The following is a 27,369-nucleotide window of genomic DNA, read 5'->3' as shown; positions in this document are numbered from 1 at the left end:
AGCCAATAGAAATCAAAAGGAAATACCTCTATTGATTTCAGCAGGCTCTGGCTCAGGCCCTTTTATACTAAGGGGAAGCACACAGAAAAAAATCTGATTAAAAGAGGATGTTAAAAAGCACAGTCATTTATTTTAGTAAGGTTTAGAAATCAATATTTAATACAGCTTAACAGTTGCATACCCATCCCAACAATATATTATTGTCCACAAGTGCTCATTTGGAAATCTCTCTCGGTGTTTCATCAAGTAACACTGCTGCAATGCATTCAACACCAAGATCAAATACATTTCAAAATCTGTAATAATGCACATGCTGTGTATGTCAAATAAAGGCATATAGGAATGCAGTGGTATAGAAACTAAAATTGAATTTGAAGTTTTAAAAGTACTTTTCTTATAAATTAAGAATTTATAATTAAATTGAGCTACTTTGTGCTGTGTAAGAAACAACAGGGAGAAAAATATACCTTTATTCTTGGAAGGTACTCTTTTAGAACAGATAGCCTACATTCTACTCACCTTTGTACTTGTGAAACCTACTGAAGTCAGCAGGGTCATACAAATATTGTAGAAGGCAGATTTAGCCTGTCTGTAATTATAACTATGGCAACCTTAAAAGACATTGCCAAGATTTTCCTCCTTCTCCACAATAAAAACATACATACATCCCCCTCCATTTTCCCTCACTAAGGTTTTCTTCTACAAACTGTACACATTGATCATTGTGTAGATTTAAAGGAAAAAAGGTTAATATTTGAGTTGCCAAACCCAGACTAAAAATTACATGTGCTTTAAACACATTGGCTATGTCTAGATTACAGGGATTTGTCGACAGAAATTTTTGTTGGAAGATAACTTCTGATAAAACTTCTGTCACCAGATCACGGCCAGCTGCGAACCTGATTGCACGAGCAATCCATGTTGTCCACAGAGAGTGGCCAGACTGCCAGGCTGCTCTATTGGCAAAATGGCCAACCAGAAGCACAGCAGACAGTGCTGCCCAGTGTCCTGGAAGCCCGGACTGTTGAGAGAGGACACCCCACCCCCCACCGGAATGTCCAGACATTGGGAATCCAGGTGCTCCACAGGTTTTGTTGGCTAAACAGCTGGTTTGCTTACAAAACCCTCTAGTGTAGACAGAGCCATTTGGAGAGCCGGTGGGAGAGAATAACAAGTCCAATGTTGGGTTAATAAACCTTGGTAGTGTCCCTTTAAACTATACATTTGGAATAAAGTGAAAGAACAATGTATTTATGCTACAAATCTATCAGTTTTAGGCTATATAAAGCTACTTCATTTCTTCAGTATAAGATGGAAAAATACAAGTTTCTTTAGCAAATTTTGTGAGTAAAGATTAACAGGAATGTAAAAAAAACTTTCAGTTTTGAAAATACAGACAGTAATTACAATTTTAAGGTGTTGCTGAATAAATTTGACTTTAGTTGGCTAAAAAAACTATTACTGTAATTTTTTTACACTGAATTGTTTTAAAAAGATTCTCATTAGCGATTATTACAATTCAGTGGCAGTTAACACACAACTATTTTGTATGAGCCATCAAAAAGTTAATTGATTAACCTTATATTTGACAAATTGTATTTCACATTTTTCTCTTATTGTTGATTCTAATTTTAAATACTTTAGAACCCAAAGCCCAAGGAGATGTGTTGCTAATAGGAACTATACAATAAGATTTCTTGGCAAATACAAATTTTATAGCTGAGCTCACAGAAATTCAGAAGAAAAAATCAACATTGGTATACTTTAAACAGGTAGCCGGAACACTTCAAAATATACTAAATTCTAGATATTGTCTCCTCCGGTTCAGTATAGGAATATCATAATGCTTTTTTGTTCACTCGCTTTTAAAAACGTGATTAGCAGTTTACTAAACAAAATAGGACATTTTGTGACTGACAAATATTTGGCTCAGATTTGGAGGTAGAATTGTATTTACTATGGATAGTGCAACAAGTCCTTTACATACTTTTTTCCCCACTCCACATATACACTGAATTATGGGTTCATAACCAAATTAGTACTAATACATATCTTAAGCACTACAGCAACCTGGAAATTCATATAAGTTCATTTGCAATATAAAACCTGTCAAATATATTTGAAAATGAAGTTTTCATTGTAATTTGCTTTTAACCACTGCTGTGATCTTGCCAAAGGGAGGATATTTTGACAACCAAACATAAGAGACTGGAAAATTATTTTCTCTTACTACTGGTTTTATGTTAGAATTTTAGTTATTAGAATATTTATAGTGCAGAAAATACCTAAAATTAACCTTAGTTAAGCAGGATTGTGGCCTGGCATGAACCTACTCTAGCATGATCATATCCCTACTGGGAGGACAGAAACAAGTTACTATCGTGTTATAGAATGATGTTTTAATTTTTTCTTCCCTGTCTCCTGTGGACAGAAGTACGTATATTACATGGACCACACTAGTAACTAAACATGGTAATTTTTGTAGGATAGACAGGATCTAAAATTCTTACAAATGTCAGACTGGAACAAAAATAATTTACTCTCCTACAATATGGGTTCTCTACCACTAATGCTATAACATTATGGTGAAACTTCAGCTTCAAACTTTATTTACAAAAGTGTTTCACAATTTATACATGTTAGTAATTGCTTATCTCAAAGAATACACACTGAAAAATGAGATCAGTTTTTATTGATGGCTTCTTGGCAGCTCCACACATTCTGTACTTTGGATCTGCGCTGTAATACGTGTATTGTCACTAGTTCATATTCCCCTTTTCGTTTAGGGCAATTAATGTATGTACCTCTTAACCGACTCACTAACAGGTCCCCAGTCTGACAAGCGTATTATTCCTCAAAGTAATAAGTGCACATTTAGCTGATATTCTTTATAGAGTGATACTGTTTACTGAAAGGATAATTATCCATCAAATCTGATTAAACCTGTTGTGCCTTTCAAGCATTATATGATTATATTCCCTGTGAGCTACAAGACTTAGACAGGGAGGCGGTTTGAGGATAGTTTTGGTGCTTTACTCATGAACTTCCATGCTTTAGTGATTATAAAAACAAATAATTAACATCACTGGACTACAGAAGTTCAGATTTTTATTTAGGAATGCTGTAGTATATAGTCAAAGAAATATTAATTTCTCTTAAGTGAAGAGGAGGTTAGCAATTACCATGTCTTGAAATAAAAGGAGTATTTTAACCAGTCATTACAAATGTGTCCATATATAAACATAAAACCTTGCATTTTAAATTAAATCAAATCAGTTCATCCAGCTGTTGCTTGCATCATGCCAAAAAGGAGAGTGCTTATGGCATGCAAAATGTAGGCAGAGAAAAAATTATGATGAATTTCCATTCACACAAAAAAGCTATTTTATATGCATCCTTTTCCACTTTCATTTTCAAGGAACAATCAGTCTTGAAGGCAATCTAAGCTGAGAGGTATGTGCAGCCATTTAGCACTGCAAAGTTTTGAGTATGTTTTCATTATTGTTTTTTTTTAAAGGGGGGACTCTGTCTTAATAACTTGGTCTAGCAGGCATGGCAAAAGAGTTAACCTGTTAGTGAATAAGGTAGACTGGAATGCACAATAGTATTGCCTAAAAACCATTAGAATGCTGAAGCTATAAAGAAATTCTGAAAAGCATTACTTATCCTCTGGTCAAATCCACATTGCCTTACACATACCAAACATACTGAAATCAGTAGATAAGAATACAAATAAAGGAAACAGGATTTGGCCTAAGGTTCTAAGCCATCAAGACGACAACATTTTATACTTATCTTTACCAAAACGTAATGGCTTTTTCATATACAATACTATTCTGTGCTGAATGTTTACTTCCATCTAATTCACCCTAATTATAATTAAATACGTTACTATGGTACAATAGAATAATTTTAAAATATTTTGGTAAAGAAATCAAATGTATAGTTTCAAAAGATTATTCTTAGAATATGTGTGACAACTGCTTACATACTAAGTGAAATACAGATTAAACACCATAAATAACATACTTCTGTATTTATATGTAAACAGAATTTATATTTAAAGCACCATTTATGAAAAAGGAACACCTTTAAACTGTTGCAGTAAAGTTAAAAGCAAAATTTGGTCACTCTTTCACACATTCATCTTGTATGTCAAAAAGTAAGTCTTACAATTGATTGAACAAGTTTGCATACTGTGCTCCCTGTTTTCCTCAGTAACGGAAACAACATGATAAGCAAATTGTAAGGTGCATGAATGAAGGCCATTCCCGAAGAAGCTGCAAAATTCTGACAAGTAGAAGATACTCTTATAAAGCATTTGCAAAAAGACACGCACACACACACAAACATGAACGGTCAGTCTTAACAAAGCTACTTGCAAGGGGTCATTTCAGATTGCAGGAATGCACCTTAGATAGGTGGTTCTGAGGTGATGGCCTCTAAATCTTTCCTGCCACCTTTCCCCCATTCTCAACACAGGGAACTAACTAACCAGGGAAGAGAGAGCTGTTATTACTAGTAGTGTGATGGAAGAAATGGTAATAGGCCAAGGTAAAGGGAGGACCTCAAAGATTAAAAACAGACAACAGAAAGGGAAAGGTAGAGATCAGGAGAAACTGTTTAGCCCAACCTGTAACGTGCTGTATCTCACACACAGAAAATACTATCATCTACAGTAAAACCAACTTTGGCATTCAGTGAAAAGAGTACAAAGAGAGAGCCAAGTCATCTGACCTAAAGTAAGAAAACTGGAAAAAGCTTTGACGTGAACCTTCCTTTAACAATAATTTTCATATAATGGTTAAGGTTCTGCAAGTACAAAAAGGTAAAGATCTTAAACCATTAAGGTAATTTGGTTAGCTTTATAACTACAAAAATATTGAAAGTATTTCTTTCTACTGCCAAAACCTCTTGACTTTGTGCTTCTCCTGCAGAAATGATCCTATCACAAATACACACAACAGCAGAGCAGAAAGCTCTCTTCTAGGGTTACACCAACAATTCTTGCAAGAGAAACAGAACCATGAAGTCAGGATCTAGAGAGTAAAAGACTGAATTAAAAAATTTTCTCTTTTTATAATGTTCTTACAGGTCATTTTAAAATGTTCTTATTTCTATTAATGATTTAAGAGCTCCACTTTTTTGCATTTATTTTAAAATTATTACTTAATGGCATCTGAGTTCAGTGATAAGAAAACTGCACTCATTTAGGAACTGTGCGCTCAATTCTTCAAGCATCAGGTATTTAATATGAAAGGAATGTAAATTATACTGGCCCCTGATTTGGGCCATCCAACACACAGGCACTTAAGTGTTTGCATAACTTTGCTTACTTGAAACCAATGAAATTACTCAGATAAGCAAAGTTATGAGTGTGTTGAAATGTTCTGCAACACGAGGGCCATAGTTTCTAAATTGGTACAATATTCTTATATGCAGATCCCCTTTTAACTCAGACTCCCTTCTTTTAATCTGTGGTAAAACAATATTTTGCTTCCATATGTCTCTGAAATGAACCCTGCTTGTACAGCTTTCACACAAGAATATTATATTGGCGTTTGAGTGTTTCTACAAAAAAAAAAATCTGATCATTTCTTTTCTTCTGTGTTCAGGCAGTTCTTAACAGTTTCCAAGGACATATTCATGGCTGCTTGAAGCATATCTTCTTCACTCATATCACCGCCTGCCAGAAGACATGCATATATCCAGTATTTATATTTAATTGCTTCTGGAATGCAGCTATAAAATAATTACACATTTTTTTCATATCACTTCTTGACTCTTGTTTCTCTTTATCATTTCAGGCTTTTTGAGAAGCCTTTTGCTTTGTTGTTTTCTATTATCATCACATGATCACTTCAGACTTACTTCTCAATGGACTGTAATCATTCCCTATAAAGATGTGAAGTAATGTATAATTTAGATCTTCAATATTCAAAGTTAATAATGTTTAGATTTATTTTCTCTCTGAATTACATTAACATTTTCACATGTAATTAAAATAAATGGCTCTGCTTCAGCTTAATGCATTTTTTTAATAAACATTAAGAATAGACATTTAGAGACAGATTTATTCTCAGCATACATCCTGCTTTTGGTAATAAGTCCTACATACACCTATACCAAGGAGCTATCATACTACAGTCAACTAGAAACAAAGATGAAGTAAAACCAGAACCTGTCTGTCTAGTAGCAGTACTGTGCACTCAAGAAGGAGAGATGTCTATTCATTCTCTATATCTACATTCTTAGGCAGACAAGGGCTGAGAGTAGTGTGCAGGTAATACAGTCCACTTCTGGGGGACAGGTGATTTCATCTCTAGAGTGACCCTTTTGGCCAACATAGCAGAATAGGCTCTCAAAGAGCCCTACTGTGTCCTCCCCAGCAGAAAAACCAAACCAAACCAAACCAAACAAAAAAAACAAAAACATGCAGTACCAAGGGCAGATGTTATTGGCGTTGAAAACAAGGAAAACAGAGGAACTATAGCTTGAATAAAACAATACCTGGGTCTGTTTCTAGTGCATTTGAACTTGTAGTTGGTGTATGTGTATCTGGGATCTGGCCTTGCTGCTGTCTGAAATTACCAAAATATTTGAAATTATGAAAAAAATAGGATTAGCAGTGCAAAAATAGTATGAATTAGACAATTTCTAGTAGAGTTTAAGTTACCACATTTACCCCATAGTTAAGAAAATATTAGTAGATAAAAAGATGACCATGAACTAATCTAGCAGCGTTAGGTTTCATACTAGGCACTCAGTATATTCTGACCCTTACATAAAGTTTCATTTTAAAAATAAATAAATAAAAGGGGTGGGGGAGAAAATAGAAAGCTATCTACTATCAACCTTAAGGAACCCATTGTGGGTAGTCAGAATCATAAAAAAGGGAACTTTTGAAATATATTTAAGTAACACTGTCAAGTTCAAAATCTTCTATTCTAAACATAGTTTATTTATTTATGTATTTACAATACCACACAGTGTATGCAAGGCTATTCTTGCTGTCTCAGCCCCATGATAGGAGAGTCAAGATAAAAGGTGTATCATCCTTTGTTGGACTAACTTCTGTTGGTGAGAAAGAATCTTCTGAGCAAAATATACACTCAAAAATTTGTCTCTTGCCAACAGAAGGTGGTCCAATAAAAGATATTAGCCCACCCCCTTTGTCTCTCTATCATCGTACATTAAAAGAGAACTGTAAAAGAGTAGAGAACATGCCAAAATTTATACCAGTTAACATTAGCATTTATATCAGTGTTGACATTTTTAAATTATATCATTTCAGTGCTGTACAGTTGGGGTTTCAAACACTTCAGGAAAATATTTAGTTGTCAAAAACAACTGGTGTTTGTTTTTAATTTGTGAATTACTTCTATGGATGTGAAGCTGTACATCTGCCCCCTCTGCAAATTTATATGTAGGACTAATTTAAATTCAGTATGCATTTAAAGCTCCCTATGTATACTTCATTGTCACTTTTTTAAGGTCCTAGTCTAACAGCTCCCCTCAGCAAAAATGTAATTTTTTGTTTCCTTGAGAATCAATAGTGAGAAATATTTGAATGGTGTTTTTTGACACTATCATATGTCTTTGCACCCAAATCCCTTCAATTCAAACATCTGGCATTCTCATCACTCGTACAGAGTGTAATCTCCTTACCACATCACTTTTCCTTCTGGTTCCAATTTGCTTCCCCTCTCCTTCCTCACCAGGAGATCAAGATAGAGAGAAGGAAAACCAATAGAAACAACAGAAGAGATGCAACTGGTTTATAATTCTGAAGCAGAAGCTGAATTAGTATTAAGAATCTACTTACTCACCACTGTAGTTAGCAGAGAACAAGATCAGCCCAGCTTTTTGTGCACAGGGAGGAGGACCCAACCTATGAAAATTATGTGACCCCCTGCATTTATCTCACTTATTAGTCATATACTCTAATTAGTGCTCTTCATTTTTTTTTAAATGGAGTGCGCTATCGCATGATTGAGGCCTAAATATCCCAGAAGCAGAGCTCAAAACAAGGACACGTACCATCTATAAAATAATTACGGTGTTACTTACAATACTCAGACTTCTTGTAAAATAGTATTTTAGTACCTATGTGCACAGACATTGCTGGAATGCTACCTTACTGTTAAACAATCCCCTTCTAATCAGCATTGCAAGTAACTAATTAGAAACTACAGGATTTCCAGAATACTTGTGCCAAAAGGCCCTTTTTAAAAAAAAAAAAAAGGGGGGAGGGGGGACAACTAAAGCTAAATCTGACCTCAATCTGTGAAAGAGTATTATTCTACCCTATAGCATATAATTACTTCAAATTTAGTTTTCCACTGGATACTTTACTTTTCAAAATATGCCTGTCTTCTCCTTCGTAGTTCTTCTGAAGAAAGAGATTCGGACTGACTTGTGCCAGACGGCTGGGGTATATTCTGCAATCCAGAGTCTGAAAACTCATTTCGATGGCCTCCTAAAGTCAGAACATAGCATTTCATTACACCAGTCAGGGTGGGAAATTTTAAAATGACAATGTAACGTAGCTCAAATTACCTCTCCAAACCTCCATAAAGAAAAATTTTATATAACTAGGGCCTTACCAAATTCATGGTTCACTTTGGTCAATGTCATGGCCACAGGGTCTTAAAATTGATCAATTTCACAATTTCAGACTTTAACACCTGAAATTTCACAGTGTTGTATCTGTATGGATTCTGATCCAAGAGAGGATTACAGGGGGTCTCAAAGCTGTTTTAGGATTGCTCTACTCACTCTGTGCTGCCTGCAGAGCTCAACTGCAGTTGTAGAGTTTCCTGCAGCTGGAGGAGGCACCCAGAGGTGGAGATAGATGATATCTCCCCAGTACTGCTGGAAAAGCCCCAAACAGGGGCTCTTAGCTGCTTAACACATGGCCCAGGGGGTCTGCCCCTTGGGTCCCAGAAAACTTAAAAAACGGATGCCTCAGCCCTGGCAAGAACCATGGGATGGAAGCCCCGATCTCCAGAAGGCATTGTGGGGGCAAAATCCGTGAGCACACGTGCCCTGAGTCCCAGCTGGACCCACGGCAATGTTGGGAGTAAGGGGATGGAAGCCTGGAGGCTCAGTCATGATCTCTGTGGGACAGATGCCCCAGGGGTTGGCAGCCGTCCTGAAACCAGGAAGAAGCATCATGTGTGGAAGCCTTGAGTCCCAGCTGGAATTCTCAGGCACCACTAGGAGGGGGCAGCAGCCAGGAACTGCAGCAGGGGAGAGGAGAGGGAAGGGTGGCGCCAGAAATCACACAGCCCAAGCATCCTGAGCCCAAGCAGGAGCCACAAGGCAGAAGAGGAAAAGAGGCCTAGAGCTCTGTCAGGAACTGCTAGGAAGAATGGCCAGGAGTGGTGGGGGTCATGCACCAGCTGGGACCCCTGGTACTGGGAGGGGAGAGCAGTGGTAGCAGCATTTTCAGGAGTCCTGAGTTCAAACAAGAATCAGGAGACAAAGACAAAGAAGCCCTGGAGCTCAACTGCCTGAGGGCCCCACCAGGAGCTGCAGAGGAGAGGAAAGAGGAGCAATGGCAGCAATTCCAGAGCTGGAGCCCTGAGCACTGACAGGAGCCATGTGGGGAGAGGAGCCCTGACCTAGGCAGAAGCTACGGGGTGTGGCAGCCTCAAGCCTCTGCTGGAGCCCAGGAGAAAATCCTGGGGTCACAGGAGAAGTTGAAGATAGCAGTTCCCAGTCCAGGTGTCCTCAGCCTGTGCAGGAGCCTGAAGCCCAGCTCTGGAGCTGCTGCAGCAGCACAGAAGTGACCTCACTTCAGCTCTGCTTCCACCAGCAGTGCAGATCTCCCTCCAATAAGAGCCAAGCAGGGGAATAAGAAGCCCTGTCTCTCTCCAACCTAGCATATTTCCGGGAGATCAGGTAGCATGAGGCAGGGCTAATTTCACAGACCATGACATCAACGAAGGGTCCTGTGGCACCTTATAGACTAACAGAAAAGTTTTGAGCATGAGCTTTCGTGACCACAGACTCACTTCTTCAGATGCTGGTCTTGGAAGTCTGCAGGGCCAGGTATAGTCTGTTAGTCTATAAGGTGCCACAGGACCCTTTGTTGCCGTTACAGATCCAGACTAACACAGCTACCCCTCCGATACTTGAGACCATGACATGTTTTCCAGGGCCATGGAATTGGTAGTACCCAAGTTATATAACAAACAAAAATCTAATCTTGGTTACAATCAACAAAAATGTTTAAACAATGGATCTGGCAAGGAGCAAATGGCTCCGGGGAATGGGGAACAGAGAACTTCAGCTGAAGATCAATGGTTCAAATCTATCCCAGACAAACAAAAATCAGTATTATCTAGTGGTGATTCAGCTGCCTGTGTAAATCAGATGAATTCTCAAAATACTTCCTAATCATCAACTGTCAACAATCATTATACTTGACAACATTTTTAAGAGTCACGAGGAAAGGACCAAAGTTCAGACTTATGTGTCCTTTCATGTCTAGAAGACACATTTTCCAGAGGGCCTGAGACACGCTGGCAAGGAAAAACTTGACCTATTGAATACTTGTGGAACATGAAGTATATCAACTGGTCACAGTGATTGCTGGGGATAAATACCGTAGATTCTTTTAAAGTAAGTCTTCTACCTTGCATACTAAGCTGAATGGCTCTACGAAGATCAGCTTCTTCATCTTCCATATCGATTTCCTGTCTACTTAGGGCGAGAGCTCTTTGGAAATTCTCCTCATCCTCATCTAACATGCCTGTTCCAAAGGGATGGTTAACGTCTAGAGCTTGTTCCACATCAGTTTTTTGTACCCTGCAAAATTGATAATTCCTCATTACAGACATCTGGAGATGACCTTTGCATTTGAATCTCATAATAAAAGTGCTGCTTTGCTTTGATTAAGCTCTGCATTTGCAAGATACTGTAAGAACATTCTTATCTTCACAACACACCTCTGAGGTAGTTAAATATTTTCCCTCATTTTACAAATGAAAAACAGAAATACAAAATAAATTAAGGTGATTTGCCCATGATGACAGTGCTAGTCAGTGTCACAGTGAAGGGCAGAACACAAAATTTGTGGTCGCCAGTCCCATGCTCTATCCCAAGACTATATTGCCACATAAGATCTCTGTTTTTACCTATTGCAGAGCCATGGAAGTTAACCTGTACACCAAAAGAAAGGAACATTTATGAAGTAATTCCTTTGAAAATTCAAAATGCTCTTTAAAGCTCGTTATAAGCAACAAAATTTAATCATGATAAAAAGCAATAAAATTATGCCAGATGGACTACATTACTTTAAAATGTTTTACTATTTACTACATTTAAGGATTCAGGTTGTGATTGCAGGATAGATCAAAACATAGCAGTTTTAAAACTCAGTGAAATTATAATAGTATACATAATGCCTTAGCAACACCTAATGCTTCTTCATAAATTTACTTCAAAATAATTGTCCTGGTTGAAGGCACCAGTCATTACAGGCATACACAACATTATTTAAAATAAATTTTTATTTACCTTACCTTTGATCTCTTGACTGCACATTCTCTTCCCCAATCAGTTTTGGTCGCTGCATCTGCTGTACCTGAATCATTTGGAGTAGTTGGTCGGCCTCACAATCTGGCAGGTCACCTTTTACAACAAATATAGAATAACCTGGGAATAACCCAGTAATATTAAGTATGAGGTGTGTGGATTATTAAATATTCCAAAGTAAATATACAATGACATTTAAAAAGGTGTTTATTAACAGAAGTGTAATACATTCAAAATTAGGTTTTGCCTCTCATTACAAGAGCTGTGCAGATTATTTCACTGATTCAGTCACAAAACTGATGTAGGTAGACTGACTACAAACACTTATAAAAAAGATTAATTATCTGATTTCAATCACCTGCTTTCAAGCAATGAGATTTAACATTTGCAAACTAGTATTACCTTCCTGTTGTAACTGAGCCAAGAAAAGTGCAAGGTATGTGTCAGATATAAGTTCTGGACCCATCAGGAGAGAGTTCAAGTTAAACCACTGTAATTTAGAAAAAAAAATTAGAGAAAAAAAATTAGCATGGGATTATACAGTAATCTATTTGTAGACAATCTGGTCATTTTCCATGATGAAATATCTGATTTGTAAACTGATCATATGGAATATCAAAAATTGCTTTGAAGTACAAATGCAAAACAGTACAAGTACTGCTACCTGCTACCCTTCAAACAGTTCTCAGATTATGCAAATTCTGAAACTTACATGCAAATTTATGTAACTTCAGGCTCCCTCCCTACTAATATCAGGAGAGTTTAAAGGGAAGAGAGTTGAACAATTCTTACATCCTTGTTTCTGCTGTTGCTTTTTTATACTGTTTATGTTTGAAATATTTGTTCTTAGAGATTGTCATTTGATACAGTGAGAGGGTGTTTTTTTTATTCTGTCGCTCCTCCATAGATTCCTATTTATACTGGAGGGTGGACAGAATCCCTATTTAAAGGAACAGCTAGGTAACAGTTTAGTATTTTCTATTCCCATACCTAACAGCGATGCCTTTAATTGCTGATACTACAAAAAAGACTACTTTAATCTTAGGTAAATGTTTACTCTACATATATTTTTAAAATAATTATTATATCACACAAGAGAAAGTAAATTCAAGTCACTTGAAATTTTTTATTACCTATGTCACAAACACAACCACTATTAGAGAAGGCAAGACAGGACGTAACGATGTCTCCATATAAATCACGGCACATACACATACACAAAAACTAATTAGTCATTAATAGTAATTCTTGTAATGGACTGAAAGTATATCCAATATGGGGGAGAAGTGGATAGTATTGGAGGCATTAAAACTATAAGACACATTTCTTGATGTGGTATTGCACAAATGAAAGTGTTTGAAGAAAAACTCTTCACAATATCTTTTTCATTTTACTAAAACCAGAATCTCCCAGAACTTCAAATGGCAAGAGAATTCAGTTTTCATTCCATTCAATTCTTGGCCTATCTACTGAAACAGCCAACAAGAGTACTAATTAATATATGTGTGTTATTTGTGATAGGGGCTAATGTACAGGGCCCTACAAAATTCATAGCCAGAAAAAAACCATCATAGAATTAAAGTTTTTCCCCTGAAATCTGGTTTTTTGTGTGCTTTTACCCTATACTATAAATATTTTACAAGTGAGATCATAGTTTTTCAAATTGGAAGTCTTGCCCCAAAAGGTATTTATGGGTGAGGGGAGCTAGGCAAAATTATTTTTAGGATGGTGGGGGGTTGCACTATTGCCTCCCTTTATTTCTTCGCTGTCTTCAGAGCTGGACCATTCATTTGGTAGGGCCCTCCTAGTGTCCACACAGAGCTGGAATGAGACTACTGAACCACCAGTTAAGTTTGGGCCAAATCCTGCAAAAATTAAACACATTTAAATGAAATAAGTGGACTATTCACATCTTTGAAATAGAGCATGTGTGTTTAAGGACTGGGATTTTGATTACTGTTCACCAGGAATGGTGTCAAATGATTCCGTATCATATTGGTAACAGTCTATCCTGGCTACTCCGAAAATTTCCCTCCATCCCCCTTTTAAAAATCCTGCTCAAAATGGCATGTGGGTAGAAGGCTTAGGTACAGATAAAAAGGTAAGCAACGGATATCTGCACATGAGTGCTAGGCTTTTAAAAAGCGAAGTGAGGAAGAAACCTCTTAGAAAAAATAATTTTACTTTTCAGTACAAGAGAGAATAGAGGAAAGAGTTAAATTAGCTCCATGAAGGAAACATTGCTAATCTATTTTGTTTTCATCTAGGGATAGATTATTAACTTGTAAAATGAATCCTTCTGTATTATTCTTTGAACAGTTACTGATGTGTTTATTGTGAAACATTTGAAAAATGTAAACCCAATTAAAAAAAACCTCAAAGACAAAATGAGTTTACTAAAAAAATTGAAATACACACCTATCCTAGAATGCTCTCGCCATGAGATAACAGTTTAAAGTGAACACTAATGCCCCAACATAAAAAAGTTTACAAAATGAACATACTTGGATTTAAATGAATCCAAATATAAAGCTTATCACATATTCCCTATTTGCACTTTTTTTGTTGCCAGACATCATTTCCACATAAAGTAGACAGCAGTATACTGGATTTCTAAAATATTTAGTGGCCTGAAAAATTATTATTTTACGTTATCGCTTGCAGCCAAACTACTTTCAGCTATATTTTTTTTATTTTTTTTTTTAAAATCAGGAATGTAGTGCGCATTCAGTGAGCTGTTTCAATACAAAGTCTGAGTGCCATATTAAGGTCAGTGGCATAGTTAGTTTAATTTGTCTGTCAACACAGCTACTACTTTGTAAAGTCTCTGTGAGCTCCCTTTCGCTATTGTAGATGTTTTTACAAAGATTATTTCAGGAGTGTTTTGTACATTTTTAAAATGTAGTGAAGTTATATGAAGAATTATAGAATCATCTAGAAGGTGACAACTTTGACTGGTTATTGAAGTGTACTATATCTGAATGTGTGAAATAAATGCAGACTTTTTGTGATCTATGTAGCTGTCACTATAATATCTATGAGCACTCCATACATGTATACCATCCTTTATTTTTAGCAATATATTTTACTGTTTTTGACAGCATCTCTTCTAAAAGCTCTCCTAAATCCTACAGAGTAAAAAACTGTTTCTACTTCTCTCCACAACAATCCCTAATATAACCTCTCTAATGCTGGCAGCTATACATATTCAACGTTACAACAGGTTAATCACACTTTTCATATGCTGACTTGGCATTTTTAGAATGTAGAGACTAACTTCAATTTATTTTTACAGTAGGAGCAGTACCGATATAATAATAATGTATAAAACGCAAAAGAAAAAATTGATCCTCAGTACACCCCTGTATAAAGATAACCACAAACTTTATTCAAAAGTATGATTTTCTGGATGTTCATTATAAGGCTTCTCTCTTTTCTGAGGAACACATAAGGCTGTAACCAGAGCTACAGCTCTTGCTTCCTGTAACAGCACGCAGATTTTTAGGGGATTTTATCGAGAGTCTTCCTTAGGCCAACATTCATGACAAGCAGCCTGGCAGCATTATGATACACATAAGTATTTGTGCAACCTATTTATTTATAGTAGTCTAAAATGAATTTCAACCCAGATCTTCAAAGATAAAAGGCTAGCACATTGTCTCAGCAACCATTCTTTCCACCACAACTCCAAAGTCACCTTTTAAATAATAATAATAAAAGAAGACTAGGTCACCTGTTTTCCTAACTTTCGAACTGTAAACCAGTGTTCCTTATAATTACAAATAAATGATCTTTCATTTCTGTAAAAAAAGAAAAACACAAGGTATACAAAAGATTAAATTTTCTAATATTGGAGCTCATACTATCTTTTAAATTCTTTGGTTGTTACTAATTTATGCATAAATGACAATATTTTGGCAATACAATGTAACTAGAGTAGAATGCTTAAAATTACTTTTCTTAGAATTCATAATATTTTAAAGTATTCTTTTAAATTGTGTACTGAAGTCTATATAAACCTAGTAATGTCATAAAGCATATATGACATCACATACAACTCAATCAGCATACTGTGATGCCACAGATACTGAGATGTCATGAAGGCTCACAGGACAGGTTGTATTAATCCCCCAAATATGAAAAATAAAAGGCTGAGGGGATAAAAAAGGAAACATCAAAACGTAACAGAGCTTGAAATCGTAATTTTAAAAGAAACTGAGTAATTACAGATTTTCAGTGCTACTTTTTTGTACAATGAAAGCAGGGTGCTAAAAAGAAAGTCTTACATAGGGTCGATCCCGAGCCTCTGATACTCTGGGCTGTTGAAGAGGATTAGTTCTAAACCCCAAACTTTCAAGGCATTGCTTATAACCTGTCAAAAAATAGTACTTTTCATGAGACAAACCAGTCGACTCCAAATTTAAGCAATGCAACTATTTTAATCACTATGAACAATTACATTGTTTTCATTAAAGCTGTGCTTTAAAGGAGTTGATATAAAAAGTACACCTCGGGATCATAATAATCAAAATACAACCTTCATGAATCTACGATCACCACACAACGTCGACAGCATATACAACAAAGGTGAATTACGAAACCGCACTTTGACAGAGAGAGTTTCTCACAAAGCACACCATGGTGATTGTGTGATAGCTTTATATCCAGCAGTATGCTTATTATTTTTGATTTTCACCCTCAAAACTACATTATTAAAACTGTCTGGCAATTTGCAGCTATGAAGATAACACAAGAAACAATGTAAGTGCTACTGTTAACATATGTAGGCATTATCTACTCATCCTCTTTAAAGGGATGTTCACTAAGGCTTTTAACTCAAACCAGAAGCCCTGTTGCAGCTCTGCTTGCAAGTGAAAGTTGGGCTGGAAAAAAGTTCTTGACAGAAATTTGTTGTAATACACATACAAAGTGTATGGACCAGGCCCTGCACTGGCCGGGGGAGAGGCAGGCTGATGGCAAGGAGCACTGTTGGGGGGTCTGGGCTGGGCCCTGTGCTGGCTAGGGAAGGTGCTGGCAGAGTGGGTCAGGGGCTCTGTTAGGGGGCTGGGTTGGACCCCAGGCTGGGTGGGAGAGGGACTGGTATGGTGCAGGGAGGGACCCATTGCAGGGGCTGGGCTGGGCCTTGTGCTGGCTGGCGGAAGGGGTCTAATGGGGGGGCTGAACCAGGGCCCATTCTGGTCAGCAGGGTCAGGCTGGGGCCAGCACAGTGCGCGGGGGTGTGGTTGGAGAGGAGGAACATTGCTTGGACAGACAGATGGACGGACACAGCAAAAATAATATATGATGATGATATATCCTTAACTGGTGTTACACTACAAACTAGAATCATGTTGTAACAAGATGAAGTTCCATTATAATGTGTACAGAGCACCAAAGCTTTCCAAAAATTCTAGACTTCCACCTATGATCTCCTTAACATTTGCTAAATTATTAATAATTTTCAATACTATTGAGTTTGAAATTTATGGATGGGATCCAACCTCTTAACGCTACTTATTTAAAGCTGTTTAGGATAAAGGACAGAGTGGGGGTAGGTGAGGGTTAACAATACATCCTCAGGCCAGTCAACAATTCAGCAAGTAAGAAAAGAGGACAAAAAGTAGAAACAAGAAGAAGGCAACTTTTAGCAACTTCAGGGTCACTGCAGCACAATTAGGAAAAAAGGAATTGCAGAAAGTATGTTTCAGAAATGAGACTCAAAAGTAAAATGATCAAACAAAAAGAGGGGCCTGTTCTACAAAACAGAGTAACAAAGGGACAAACTCACATGAAAGTATGGAAAAAAAAATTACAAACATACATGGGGGACACAAGAAGAGATACAAAAAGTACAAATAGTAACGGAGAGGGAGCCATGCTAGTCTATATACTATCAAAACAAAAAAGCAGTCAAGTAGCACTTTAAAGACTAACAAAATAATTTATTAGGTGAGCTTTCGTGGGACAGACACACTTCTTCAGACCGTAGCCATACCAGAACAGACTCAATATTTAAAGGCACAGAAAACCAAAAACGGTAAATCAAGGAGGACAAATCAGAAAAAGATGATCAAGGTGAGCAAATCAGAGAGTAGAAGGGTGAGGGGGAAGGTCAAGAATTAGATTAAGAATAGATTGATCCAACTGACAGAGACCAAAATCTACAAGATCTTTACCAAATATTTATAAACCTGAATTACCCACCAGGAGAAATAAAAAAAACAAATCAACAGGGTCAGACGAATACCCAGAGACCAGCTACTAACAAGATAGGCCCAAAAAAGCCAAGAACAGAACAACGCTGGTCATCACCTACAGCCCCCAACTCAAACCACTGCAACGAATTATTAAAGACCTACAACCTATCCTTAATTAGGATGCCACACTGCAGAAGGCCCTAGGTGACATGCCTGTTCTCTCCTACAGACGACCTCCCAACCTTATGAGGATCCTCACCAACATTCACAATCTATACCCCAAGAATACCAGCACTGGAACCTTTCCTTGCAACAAAGCCCGTTGCCAGCTTTGTCCACATATCTTTTCTAGAAATACCATCACTGGACCTAACCAGGTTCTTCACAGGATCATGGGCACATTCTCATGTTCCTCAACTAACATCATATATGCCATCACGTGCCAACAATGCCCAGATACTTTGTATATTGGACAGCCTTCTAACTCCCTTAGACAAAGAGTTAATGGGCACAAACCAGACATAAAAACACTCCAGATCCACAAACCGGTGAGTCAACATTTTAATGGAGTGGGCCATTCTGTTAACAACTGAAGAGTTTGCATGTTACTGCATGTTTCACGCCACTCTTGAAAGGGAGACAGCCAAGCTGTCTTTTATATTCAAATTCGGCACATTAACATGTGGTTTAAATCGGGATGGGAATTTTCTGAGTCACTATAGGGGCTCGTTTGCATACTCAGCTTAATCTGATTCTTGACCTTCCCCCTCCCCACCCCGCTACCCTCTGATTTGCTCACCTTGATTATCTTTTTCTGATTTGTCCTCTTTGCTTACTGTTTTTGGTTCTTTGTGCCTTAAATATTGAGTCTGTTCTGGTCTGGCTATGGTGTGAAGAAGTGGGTCTGTCCCACAAAAGCTCACCTAATTAATTATTTTGTTAGTCTTTAAAGTGCTACTGGACTGCTTTTTTGTTTTAAAAAGTACAAACCATCAGTTAGGCTGTGGTCACACTTGGCCAAAACTTTGAAATGGCCACATAAATGGCCATTTCGAAGATAACTAAAGAGGTGCTGAATTGAATATTCAGTGCCTCATTAGCATTAGGACACTTCCAGACGCGGTGCTGCAGCTCGGCTTGGCTACATGGGGGTTCTTTTCAAAGGATCCCACACAATTTCAAAATCAGCTGAGGGGAGTAAGGGGATTTCAAAATGTGTAGGGTCCTTTCAGAAAGGACCCCCATATAGCTGCGCCAAGCCACATGCGTTCGAAAGTGGTGCTTTCAAAGTGCCACGGCCAGAAGCATGCTAATGCTAACGAGGCTCTAAATATTCAGTTCAGCACCTTATTAGTAATCTTCGAAATGGCCATTAGCACAGCTATTCTGAAGATTTGTGCCAGTGTAGACATGGCCTTCGTGATCCAACAGTAGTAAAGCTATGAGTCTTAGATTTTATGGGAAGTTTGGATCTATTACAGGTATTTAAAAGATTACATATTAAGTAAGCTCCCTTTTTAAAAATAACGTTTTCTCCAAATAGCGCTATTTTTCAGAAGTGGATAGTATGGAATTTTTAACACAAATTCTGCAGATCGCTTTGTAAGAGAGAGAGCCTCTTGTGGACCCTGTAAGCACAAAGAAGGCCCTGTAATTCATAATTTAAGCTGATATTTTGGAGCTTCACCTTTCCTACATTAATCCCATATACTAGAAATTGGAGAATTACAAAGTGTAATCAAAATTCTTTTGAAGATATTATATATAATGCAACACCAAAGGTTTAAGAAATTCTTCTGACCACAGAGCTGTGCTTACTTGAATAGAGAAGTAGCCACTGTCATCCATATTTCCAGATGGCTGCTGTTCATTGTGGAATGGGGGAGAAAAAGAAAAATTGTCATGAGAAATCAAGTGTAAAAATAAATATTATTGTGTATACCTACAGCAGTCTCAGAAACACCCTGCCCTTCCCAAAAAAAAACGTGATCACCAGCCTAGAGTACACTCATTATTGAACACTCATGCATTTAAATTAGGAATGCCTAGCACTCAGAGCTGAGACCGGACATTAGAACTTCTGTATGCTGTATCCGTCTGTGCCACTGGCTCACTGTCTGACCATAGGCAAATTGTATGTGGGATAATATATTTCCCACAGATGTGCAGGCCTGCCAATGAGGGCAGAATTGGGGGTGGGCGTGGGTGCAAAAGAGGCAGTTGCCCTAGGGCTCTTGGCCACTGCTATGGCTACGGTGGAAGCAGCTGGCACCCTGGCCCCTTTGAAGTGCCACCAGAGCACCATGCAGTTCGTACGTCTGAGGGATGGGTGATGCACCACACTTGGGGCAGCGTGGAAGACAGACTGTCCCCAGTCCTCCTGTTCCACCTGAGGCTGCACCCATCCCAGAGGAATGGAGCCAGCCTCTACCAACTCCCATTTCGCCCAGGGGCTCACACTGGCTGTTGGCATTCTTGTAGACGTGCTGTCATGCTTTAGTAGTGAACTAATGTTTATAAATGCCACTTTAGAGAATTTGGATGGAAAAGACTATAAAACTGAAAAGCATTATCACTTGAAAATGAGGCTTCCAAAACAAAGCAAGAATGACAACTTTGTAAAATAAAAAATTATATTTCAAGAAACAATGTCAAGCAATCTAATAAGGTGAAAATGTGTGCTACCTGTAAAAATGTTCTGTACTCTTCACTTGAAACTCCTCCCTCTGCCATTCTCATTCTCTCTTCCTCGTCCAGCTGTTGTGCAATAGAAGATAACTCCACTGGACTAAAATACTCCCCTTGTAGTAAATTATTCAGACAGTGCTGAGCACACAATGAGCCTTCTTGCTAAAATTGTAAAGAAATAAAAATATATATAAAAATTGCTTTAATGTTTTGTTATATAGTAAACTTCCTTTAATCCAGCCTCTGATGGTCCAGAAATCCTGATGGTCTGGCATCTTGCAAAAATAGTCTCATTTACAGAGATAATCTGGCAACATTTGATGGTCTGGCATACAAAAGTCCCCCGAGACGTGTGCCTGGAAATTTCCGTAAGTCAGGGACTTGGATGGTGGGTTGGGGCCCTGGGAGAAGGGCAGGGGGTTTAAGCCTGGGGTGGGTTAGGGCTGCAGGGGGACTAAGTGGTGGTGGCAGCAAGCGCTCCGGGCTCCAAGACCTGGGGAAGCGGCGGCAGGGGGCGCTCTGGGCTCCAAGACCTGGGGAAGCGGCGGCAGGGGGCGCTCTGGGCTCCAAGCCCCAGGGAAGCAGCAGACGCAATCGCTCCCCACCCGGAGCCCCAGAGAAGCAGCAGCCGTGGGTGCTCCTGGCCCTGAGCCCCAGGGAAGCGGTGGCAGCAGGCACTTCCTGCCAGGAGCTCCAGGGAAGTGGCTGTTTTTTCTGACCAAAATTTTTATATGGGCTTTACCAAAGGCTAAAGAGGCTGGCTTCAGTTGACGGTCTTTTAGCCGCTCTGGGTGGGGGTGGGAGGGAAGGGGGGGAGTCTCCCTCAGCAGTCACGATTTTTGGGTGCTGACTGTAGTGTGGGTTCTTTTAGGCGACTGAGGAAAGTCTCCCTTGGCAGTTATAATTTTCGGGGCTGGCTATAGTCAGGGGTCTTTTATCCATCTGAGGGATGTCTCCCTCAGGGGACACAATTTTCCGTCAAAGGAAGAAAATACTTTCTCACTAGAGTGGCTGTCCTCTCAGACCAAATTTTTTGTATGGGCTTTATCCAGAGGCCAAAGGGACCGGATTTATTCAGTGGTCTTTTAGCTACCCTGAGCCATAACTCTTTCAATGATTCATTCGAGTTTCAGGGTAGCAACTGTGTCTACTTAAACATATTTTTCTTGTGTCTTTTTTTGCACAGGTTACTTTTTAGTTTGAGAAACAGAAATTGAAAGCCCAGAACTTTCAAAAAGCAAGAATTATTAGCTAGACTGAACAGAATACAGACATTAATTTTTATGAGACTGTAAGTGTATGTGTAGCATATTTGTGATGAGATTTAACTGTAACTTATTTTTACATGAGAAATTTATTCATGTGATAATTTTAAAAAAACAAAAGTCCATTTCTTACATTTTAAAGAAGTCATCCCTTTCTTGACCACCCTCCACATAGTTTACAAGTACCTACATGTGAAACAAACACTTAATAATAGGCTCATCAGGCTAGTAGACAAAGATTTGACACCATCCACTGATTGGAAGTTGAACTCAATAAGTGCAGACTGGAAATAAAACATACATTTTTAATGAAGAGACTAACTAACCAGTGAAACAATTCACAAAGGATTGTGATAGAGAATCTATCACTGTCCGTTTTTAAATCAAGATGGGATGTTTGTGTAACAGATAAATTCCAGAAATTATTTTGGGGAGCTTCAATGGCTTATACTACATGGGCTGTCAGACTCACTATGTGATCATAAATGGTCATTTCTGGCATTAGAAGTCATGAAACTAATTGTTACAACAGAATTTTTTAAAAAAAGGTTGCTTACTGCCTAAGATATTTTAACTATATTAGAATACAGTATGCCCCCAACTTACACAGGGATTACATTCTTGTGAAACATCGCGTAAGTCAAATTTCGCACAACTTGGAGGAGCCAGGAAACTGACCAGTGCAGCAGCACTTGACAGTTTCCTGTCCCCTGTAAGTGGCGGGCAGCCAAGAGCCTGATCATTTCCATGCTCCTCTCACGGGCAGCAGCTGGACTCTTGGTTTCCCCTCTTGAGTCAGGTTGACCCCACTTGACTCTTGGTTTCCCCACTCCTGTCAGGGACAGCAGCCCTAGTCAGTTTCCCTGCTCCCGTCAGTAGTGGCAGCCAAGAGTCAGACTCCTACCCCTGCCAGGAGCTGGGAAGCCGCTCCTGTCAAAAGTGGCAGCCTGACCCTCACTGCTCCTGACAAGAGTGGTTTCTCTGCTCCTGTCAGGGGTGGCAGCCATTGCTGTCAGCAGGGAAACCTGATAGCAGCACTCTAGAGTTGTGTTAACCCGAGATATGCGCAATGCCAGTGTGCATATCTTGGGGGGGGGGGGTCTACTGTACTAAATTGTCAAATAGCAAGTATGTTTTCATATACACACATTTCTTGTACTGTATACTGATGTAAAATAATTACAGCTCACACCAGTTACAAAATAATTTTTCTTTATTGTGTAACTCTGATCTCATTTATACTCTGCCCATTAATCTAGCTTCATCAAAATTACTTCTATAATTCCAATCCTATGAAGCCATCTTTCCGTAGTAAGACATTTTGAAACAAACAAAAAAAAAGTTGTTTTTAATTCTCTTTCCACACATGGCAATATAGGTCAGATAGGAACTAGCTTGGTTTGATTTAATTACTGTATCTTTTGGTAACTAGAGCAACGTACATTTACAAGAATTTTATTAAAAACGATGGTATAAAAAGCTGTTACTGGTAATAAAAATGGCTAAAGAAACTAAATTACACAAAACACTGAAATGAGAGAGTATGGTATAGAAACTATTGTTTAGGAATTTGGAGACAATCATAAGTAGTACACATACTTGCCATCAGAAACAAAATATGTAGCTTTTGTATGGTGCTTTGAATTTTCAGAAGCACTGGACAGATACACTCATCCATCACTATGGCCGTGTCTACACTAGCCCAAAACTTTGAAATGGCCATGCAAATGGCCATTTTGAAGTTTACTAATGAAGCGCTGAAATACATATTCAGCGCCTCATTAGCATGCCAGCAGCTGCAGCACTTTGAAATTGCCGTGGCTTGCCGCCATGTGGGTCGTCCAGACAGGGCTTCTTTTCGAAAGGACCCCAGCAACTTCGAAATCCCCTTATTCCTATCTGCTGTTAGGAATAAGGGGATTTCGAAGTTGCTGGGGTCCTTTCAAAAAGGAGCCCTGTCTGGACGAGCCGCGTCAATTTCAAAGTGCCACAGCTGCCGGCATGCTAATGAGGCACTGAATATGTATTTCAGCGCTTCATTAGTAAACTTCAAAATGGCCATTTGCATGGCCATTTCAAAGTTTTGGGTTAGTGCAGACATAGCCTATATGAGCACAATTGGTTCCCAACTTTCTGCTCGTAGGCGAAAACTCAAAAGAAGGACACTAAATTCCCATTAAAATACATGTAAAAGTCTCTGATTTGTTCCAAGTGCTCCTAATTCAGCAAAGGAAATGGCAGCATGTGGCGCTGCTTTTGAAAGGTAAGTGAACTTTGGGTTGGGGGGGTGTTGGAGAGGATTAAAGGCTGGTGGCTGTTTGGGGTGAGAGGGAGGGTTAAAATCTGGTGGCAGGTTGGGTCCGTGGGGCGGATCAGGATGGGGGTGTGTATGTTAAGGTTGTGGTGGGTTGGGTCTGTGGGGCGGGTAGTGTGGGTTAAGGCCGCAGCAGGTTGGGTCTGTGAGGCTGGCAGAGTTTCAGACTGCAGCGGGCTGGGGCTGTGGGGCAGGTGGGGGCGGAGGGTTCAGGCTGCTGTGGGTTGGATGTGTAGGACCTGTGGTGGGTTCAGGCTGAGGTGGGTTAGGTCTTCGGGGCCAGTGGGGGATCAGGCTGCTGCGGTTTGGGTCTGTGGGGCCACAGGGGGATTCAGGCTGCGGTGGGTCGGGTCTGAGGGGCCAATGGGTGTTCAGGCTGCAGCGGGTTGGGTCTGTGGACCAGTGGTGGGGGAGTCAAGGTGCAGTGGGTTGGGTCTGCGGGGAGTGGGGTAAGGCTCTTATTCTCATATGAGCTCATGGGGGGGGGTTCACTTGTCTAGTGAACAAAGGTAGGTATACGTGTCCCTTGTTTTAGCGAGTACTTGTAAGTAAAGTACTCGTTTAACAAGAGACGAGTCTATTAAATAAGTCTTCACAACACCCACTGTGATGTAGGTGTCCTAATTGTCACTCTGTACATGCAGAAATGGAGGCAAAGACAGGTTGCGATCAGCAGAGGCACAGCAAGATGGCAGCAGAAGTCACCAACAAAGCCGGTGTCTCCTGCTGCTCATTTTTATGAGAATTTCTCATTTAAGCTATTTTGTCTTTACCAAGAGATTAAAAATTCATTCTGCATGATCTCATTTTTTCTTGTATTTTTCTTTAAAGGATCAAGAAAAAAAATAAGACAAAACCCACCATGGCAGGCTGTAAAGAGAGAGCAATATTAACAGTTTGCCACTTTATAGATCAATGCACCTACCTATTTTAAAGAAATATCACTCAACTACTAAGAACGTAAATATATACATGTCTCACAGAGCTGGAAAAGACCTCAAGAGGTCATTTAGTCAAGCCCCCTACCCTTAAACCAGGATCTATCACTATCCCTCACAAGTTTTTTTTTAAATCTATTTGCCCCATATCCCTAAAGGGCATCCTCTAGAATTTAACTCACAACACTCAACTAATAAGGTCAAGTCTCTAACCACTAAGCTATCCCACCTCCCAAGCTAACCTACCCCAAAGCCTTGAAAACCTGAGTTTAAAGGCCAATGCCTTAATGACTATTGGCAAGTTAGGACAGCAGACTGCTCAGATGAATCAGCTTCCCCTCTAAAAGGTACCTAGATTTCTTCTAAAGTAGCTTTAGCTGAACTATCATTTATCTTAGCTTTTCCCTTCTACTTTAGAGTAACCTTGTCAGCAATAAGCTGTAGTAGTGAACAACATAACATCAAGATCAACTGCATAGGCCAATGTAGTCAGATAGGTCAGGGAAGCATTCAAATGACAACTTCATGTGCTATCCTGCTCCAAGTCAAGCAAGGGATGGAAAACACTCACCAGAGCCAGGCTCTAGCCACATGCTCTAGCCCACCTCACTTCCTTCGCGGGAGGCACTGGCACCTACCAGCTCCCCTCCAGAATACAGACACCGACCGACCCACTCCTGCCTTGACTTTCCTTTTCTCTTCTAGTCCAGCCACCAGCTCCCATCCCAGCCTCTGAAATACCCTCCCACCCCCTCAGCCAACCGCTGGCTGTATGCGGCACCTTCCCAAGCCCCCGGCTCAACCACAAGCAGTCCCTCACCCTCTCGTGGAAGATGGCCTCCATGTTTATTTGTCCCGAGCCAGCAGCCTTCATCTCACGTGACTACATCCTAGCCTCCACAGCAGCCAATCATCGCAGCTGACCCGCACCCGTCTACCTTCTGTCCACCACGTGATCAAACGCGCCCAATAAGCCGGGGCCTCGCCGCCTCCGTGAGTCACATGATCATAACAGCCGTGCTTGCGCGTAGTGGAGTGGGGGTGGTGCTGAAATGCGTTAGGAGCTCGCGCACTGATTGCCTCCGGCCGGTGTTGCCAGAAACTCCGGCGTTGTCACAGCCTCGGTTCTGGGCCCATAACTAGTATTTAGCGCCTTGCTGGCGCTCACAGCCGCTAGATTACCCAGGCGGCGGTAGGCGTGCGTCCCCCTGTCTCTCTCTGCCTCCCGCGGTCACAAGGCCAGTCCCGCCACGAGCGGCTAGAAATTTTCCCGCCCCTCCGTGGTGAGGTAAGGGGCAGCAGGGTCTGGTCCACTATTGCAGGTGACAGGTCCTCCCTCCCAACTGCTCAGCATGGAGATGGACGGAGTGGCAGGCTTAGACGCAGCGTTGACCCAAAACCCTCTTCTACAGCCAAAAATTTCCTCCCTCCAGAAAAGGCTAGAGCAGCACTGCGTTACGATTTGTAATCATTTAGCTTAGCCCATAGGCAGTTCCATCACGCATGAGGGCCCTATTGCGCTTGCCCCATTCAAATACAAAAGCAGAAGTCCTCCAGTACCTGGCTTCCGCTTATCTAAATCATGCCCCACTGTTCCCACCTTCCTAGGCTACGGTGCACTCCGTGAGCTGGGGAACACCCATAAATCCTTTCTGGAAATTACATTGTTGCAGTAGTTCCAACAGCCGCTCCACTTTATGCTGATACTGAGCAACAGCCAGGCTTTGCCGTATGCAATAAGAACAAAGCCATGTCCAGGCCCTACCCTCTGAAATGCTCAGAATAATAGAATAGAGGTGGATTTTATAAATGATGTAAAGCAAACACACTTTTAACTGATAAGTATTGGAGGGGTAGCCCTGTTAGTCTGGATCTGTAACAGCAATGAAGGGTCCTGTAGCACCTTACAGACTAACAGAAAAGTTTTGAGTATGAGCTTTCGTGAGCACAGACTCACTTCATCAGATGCTGGTCTTGGAAAGCTGCAGGGCCAGGTATAAATAAGCCAGAGCAAAAGCATTTATTTAAACAGTCAGCCAGTTCACAGCTTTTTTTGGAGCATGGGGTGGGAGGAAGGCATAACATTCAAAATAGAGACTAGTCAGGTTAATTATTGTCGTTGTACGGTTTTCATGCACCAACAGCTGCTTTGAACTGCAAACAGTAGAGGGAATTTAAATTCAAAGAGAAAACTGATGCAAAAATTAGATGTCACAAAACATTTCTACTAATTTGTTTCAGTTTAGGCCTAAAACTACTACAACACACCTTACAGTTGAACCTTTCTGACTTTAATAAAAATCCTTCAAAGTTATAAATCTTTGCTTTGTGAAATGTATGTTTTAAATATAAATGCCTTTTACACATTTTTTGTATACTGTGTACCTTTTTGCTTTAGGAACAAAACTTTTTCCAAAAGTTTG

At 39.7% G+C, this 27,369-nt stretch overlaps 1 protein-coding gene across 11 annotated transcripts; it reads right to left on the bottom strand.

The window, feature by feature from the left end:
• Nucleotides 1-123: 123 nt before the first annotated feature.
• Nucleotides 124-25,824, bottom strand: ATXN3 (ataxin 3). Of its 11 annotated transcripts, XM_074996621.1 has the most exons (13): nucleotides 25,767-25,824; nucleotides 20,427-20,591; nucleotides 19,560-19,604; nucleotides 15,831-15,916; nucleotides 15,278-15,344; nucleotides 11,947-12,034; nucleotides 11,532-11,664; nucleotides 10,643-10,815; nucleotides 8,356-8,479; nucleotides 7,830-7,891; nucleotides 6,511-6,581; nucleotides 5,872-5,895; nucleotides 5,603-5,686 (listed from the first exon to the last, which is right to left on the bottom strand). In XM_074996621.1, the coding sequence occupies exons 1-11, from the start codon at nucleotides 25,818-25,820 to the stop codon at nucleotides 6,523-6,525; spliced, it is 1,056 nt and encodes a 351-aa protein (XP_074852722.1). In that variant the 5' UTR covers nucleotides 25,821-25,824; the 3' UTR covers nucleotides 5,603-5,686; nucleotides 5,872-5,895; nucleotides 6,511-6,522. The 11 variants fall into 11 exon arrangements, 7 of the variants coding, with proteins under 7 accessions (XP_074852720.1, XP_074852717.1, XP_074852719.1 ...); XM_074996619.1 differs by lacking the exon at nucleotides 5,872-5,895 and having other exon boundaries at nucleotides 124-5,686; XM_074996616.1 differs by lacking the exon at nucleotides 7,830-7,891 and having other exon boundaries at nucleotides 124-5,686.
• Nucleotides 25,825-27,369: the final 1,545 nt, after the last annotated feature.

This window comes from Carettochelys insculpta, chromosome 6 (genome assembly GCF_033958435.1).
Source record: "Carettochelys insculpta isolate YL-2023 chromosome 6, ASM3395843v1, whole genome shotgun sequence".
NCBI lineage: Eukaryota > Metazoa > Chordata > Testudines > Carettochelyidae > Carettochelys > Carettochelys insculpta.
The sequence above is the reverse complement of the archived record's forward strand: the minus strand, read 5'-3'. Positions and strand labels throughout refer to the sequence as shown.

Bases quoted from the DNA above. Each gene is read 5' to 3' on its own strand.
- ATXN3 (XM_074996616.1), bottom strand. From the start codon at position 25,820: ATGAAGGCTGCTGGCTCGGGACAAATAAACATGGAGGCCATCTTCCAC. The intron at 11,665-11,946 runs GTAATACTAGTT...GGTTATTCCCAG, and splicing joins GGCTCAGTTACAACAGGAAG to GTTATTCTATATTTGTTGTA. The intron at 6,582-8,355 runs GTAAAGTATCCA...TGGTAATTTCAG, and splicing joins AGACAGGCATATTTTGAAAA to ACAGCAGCAAGGCCAGATCC.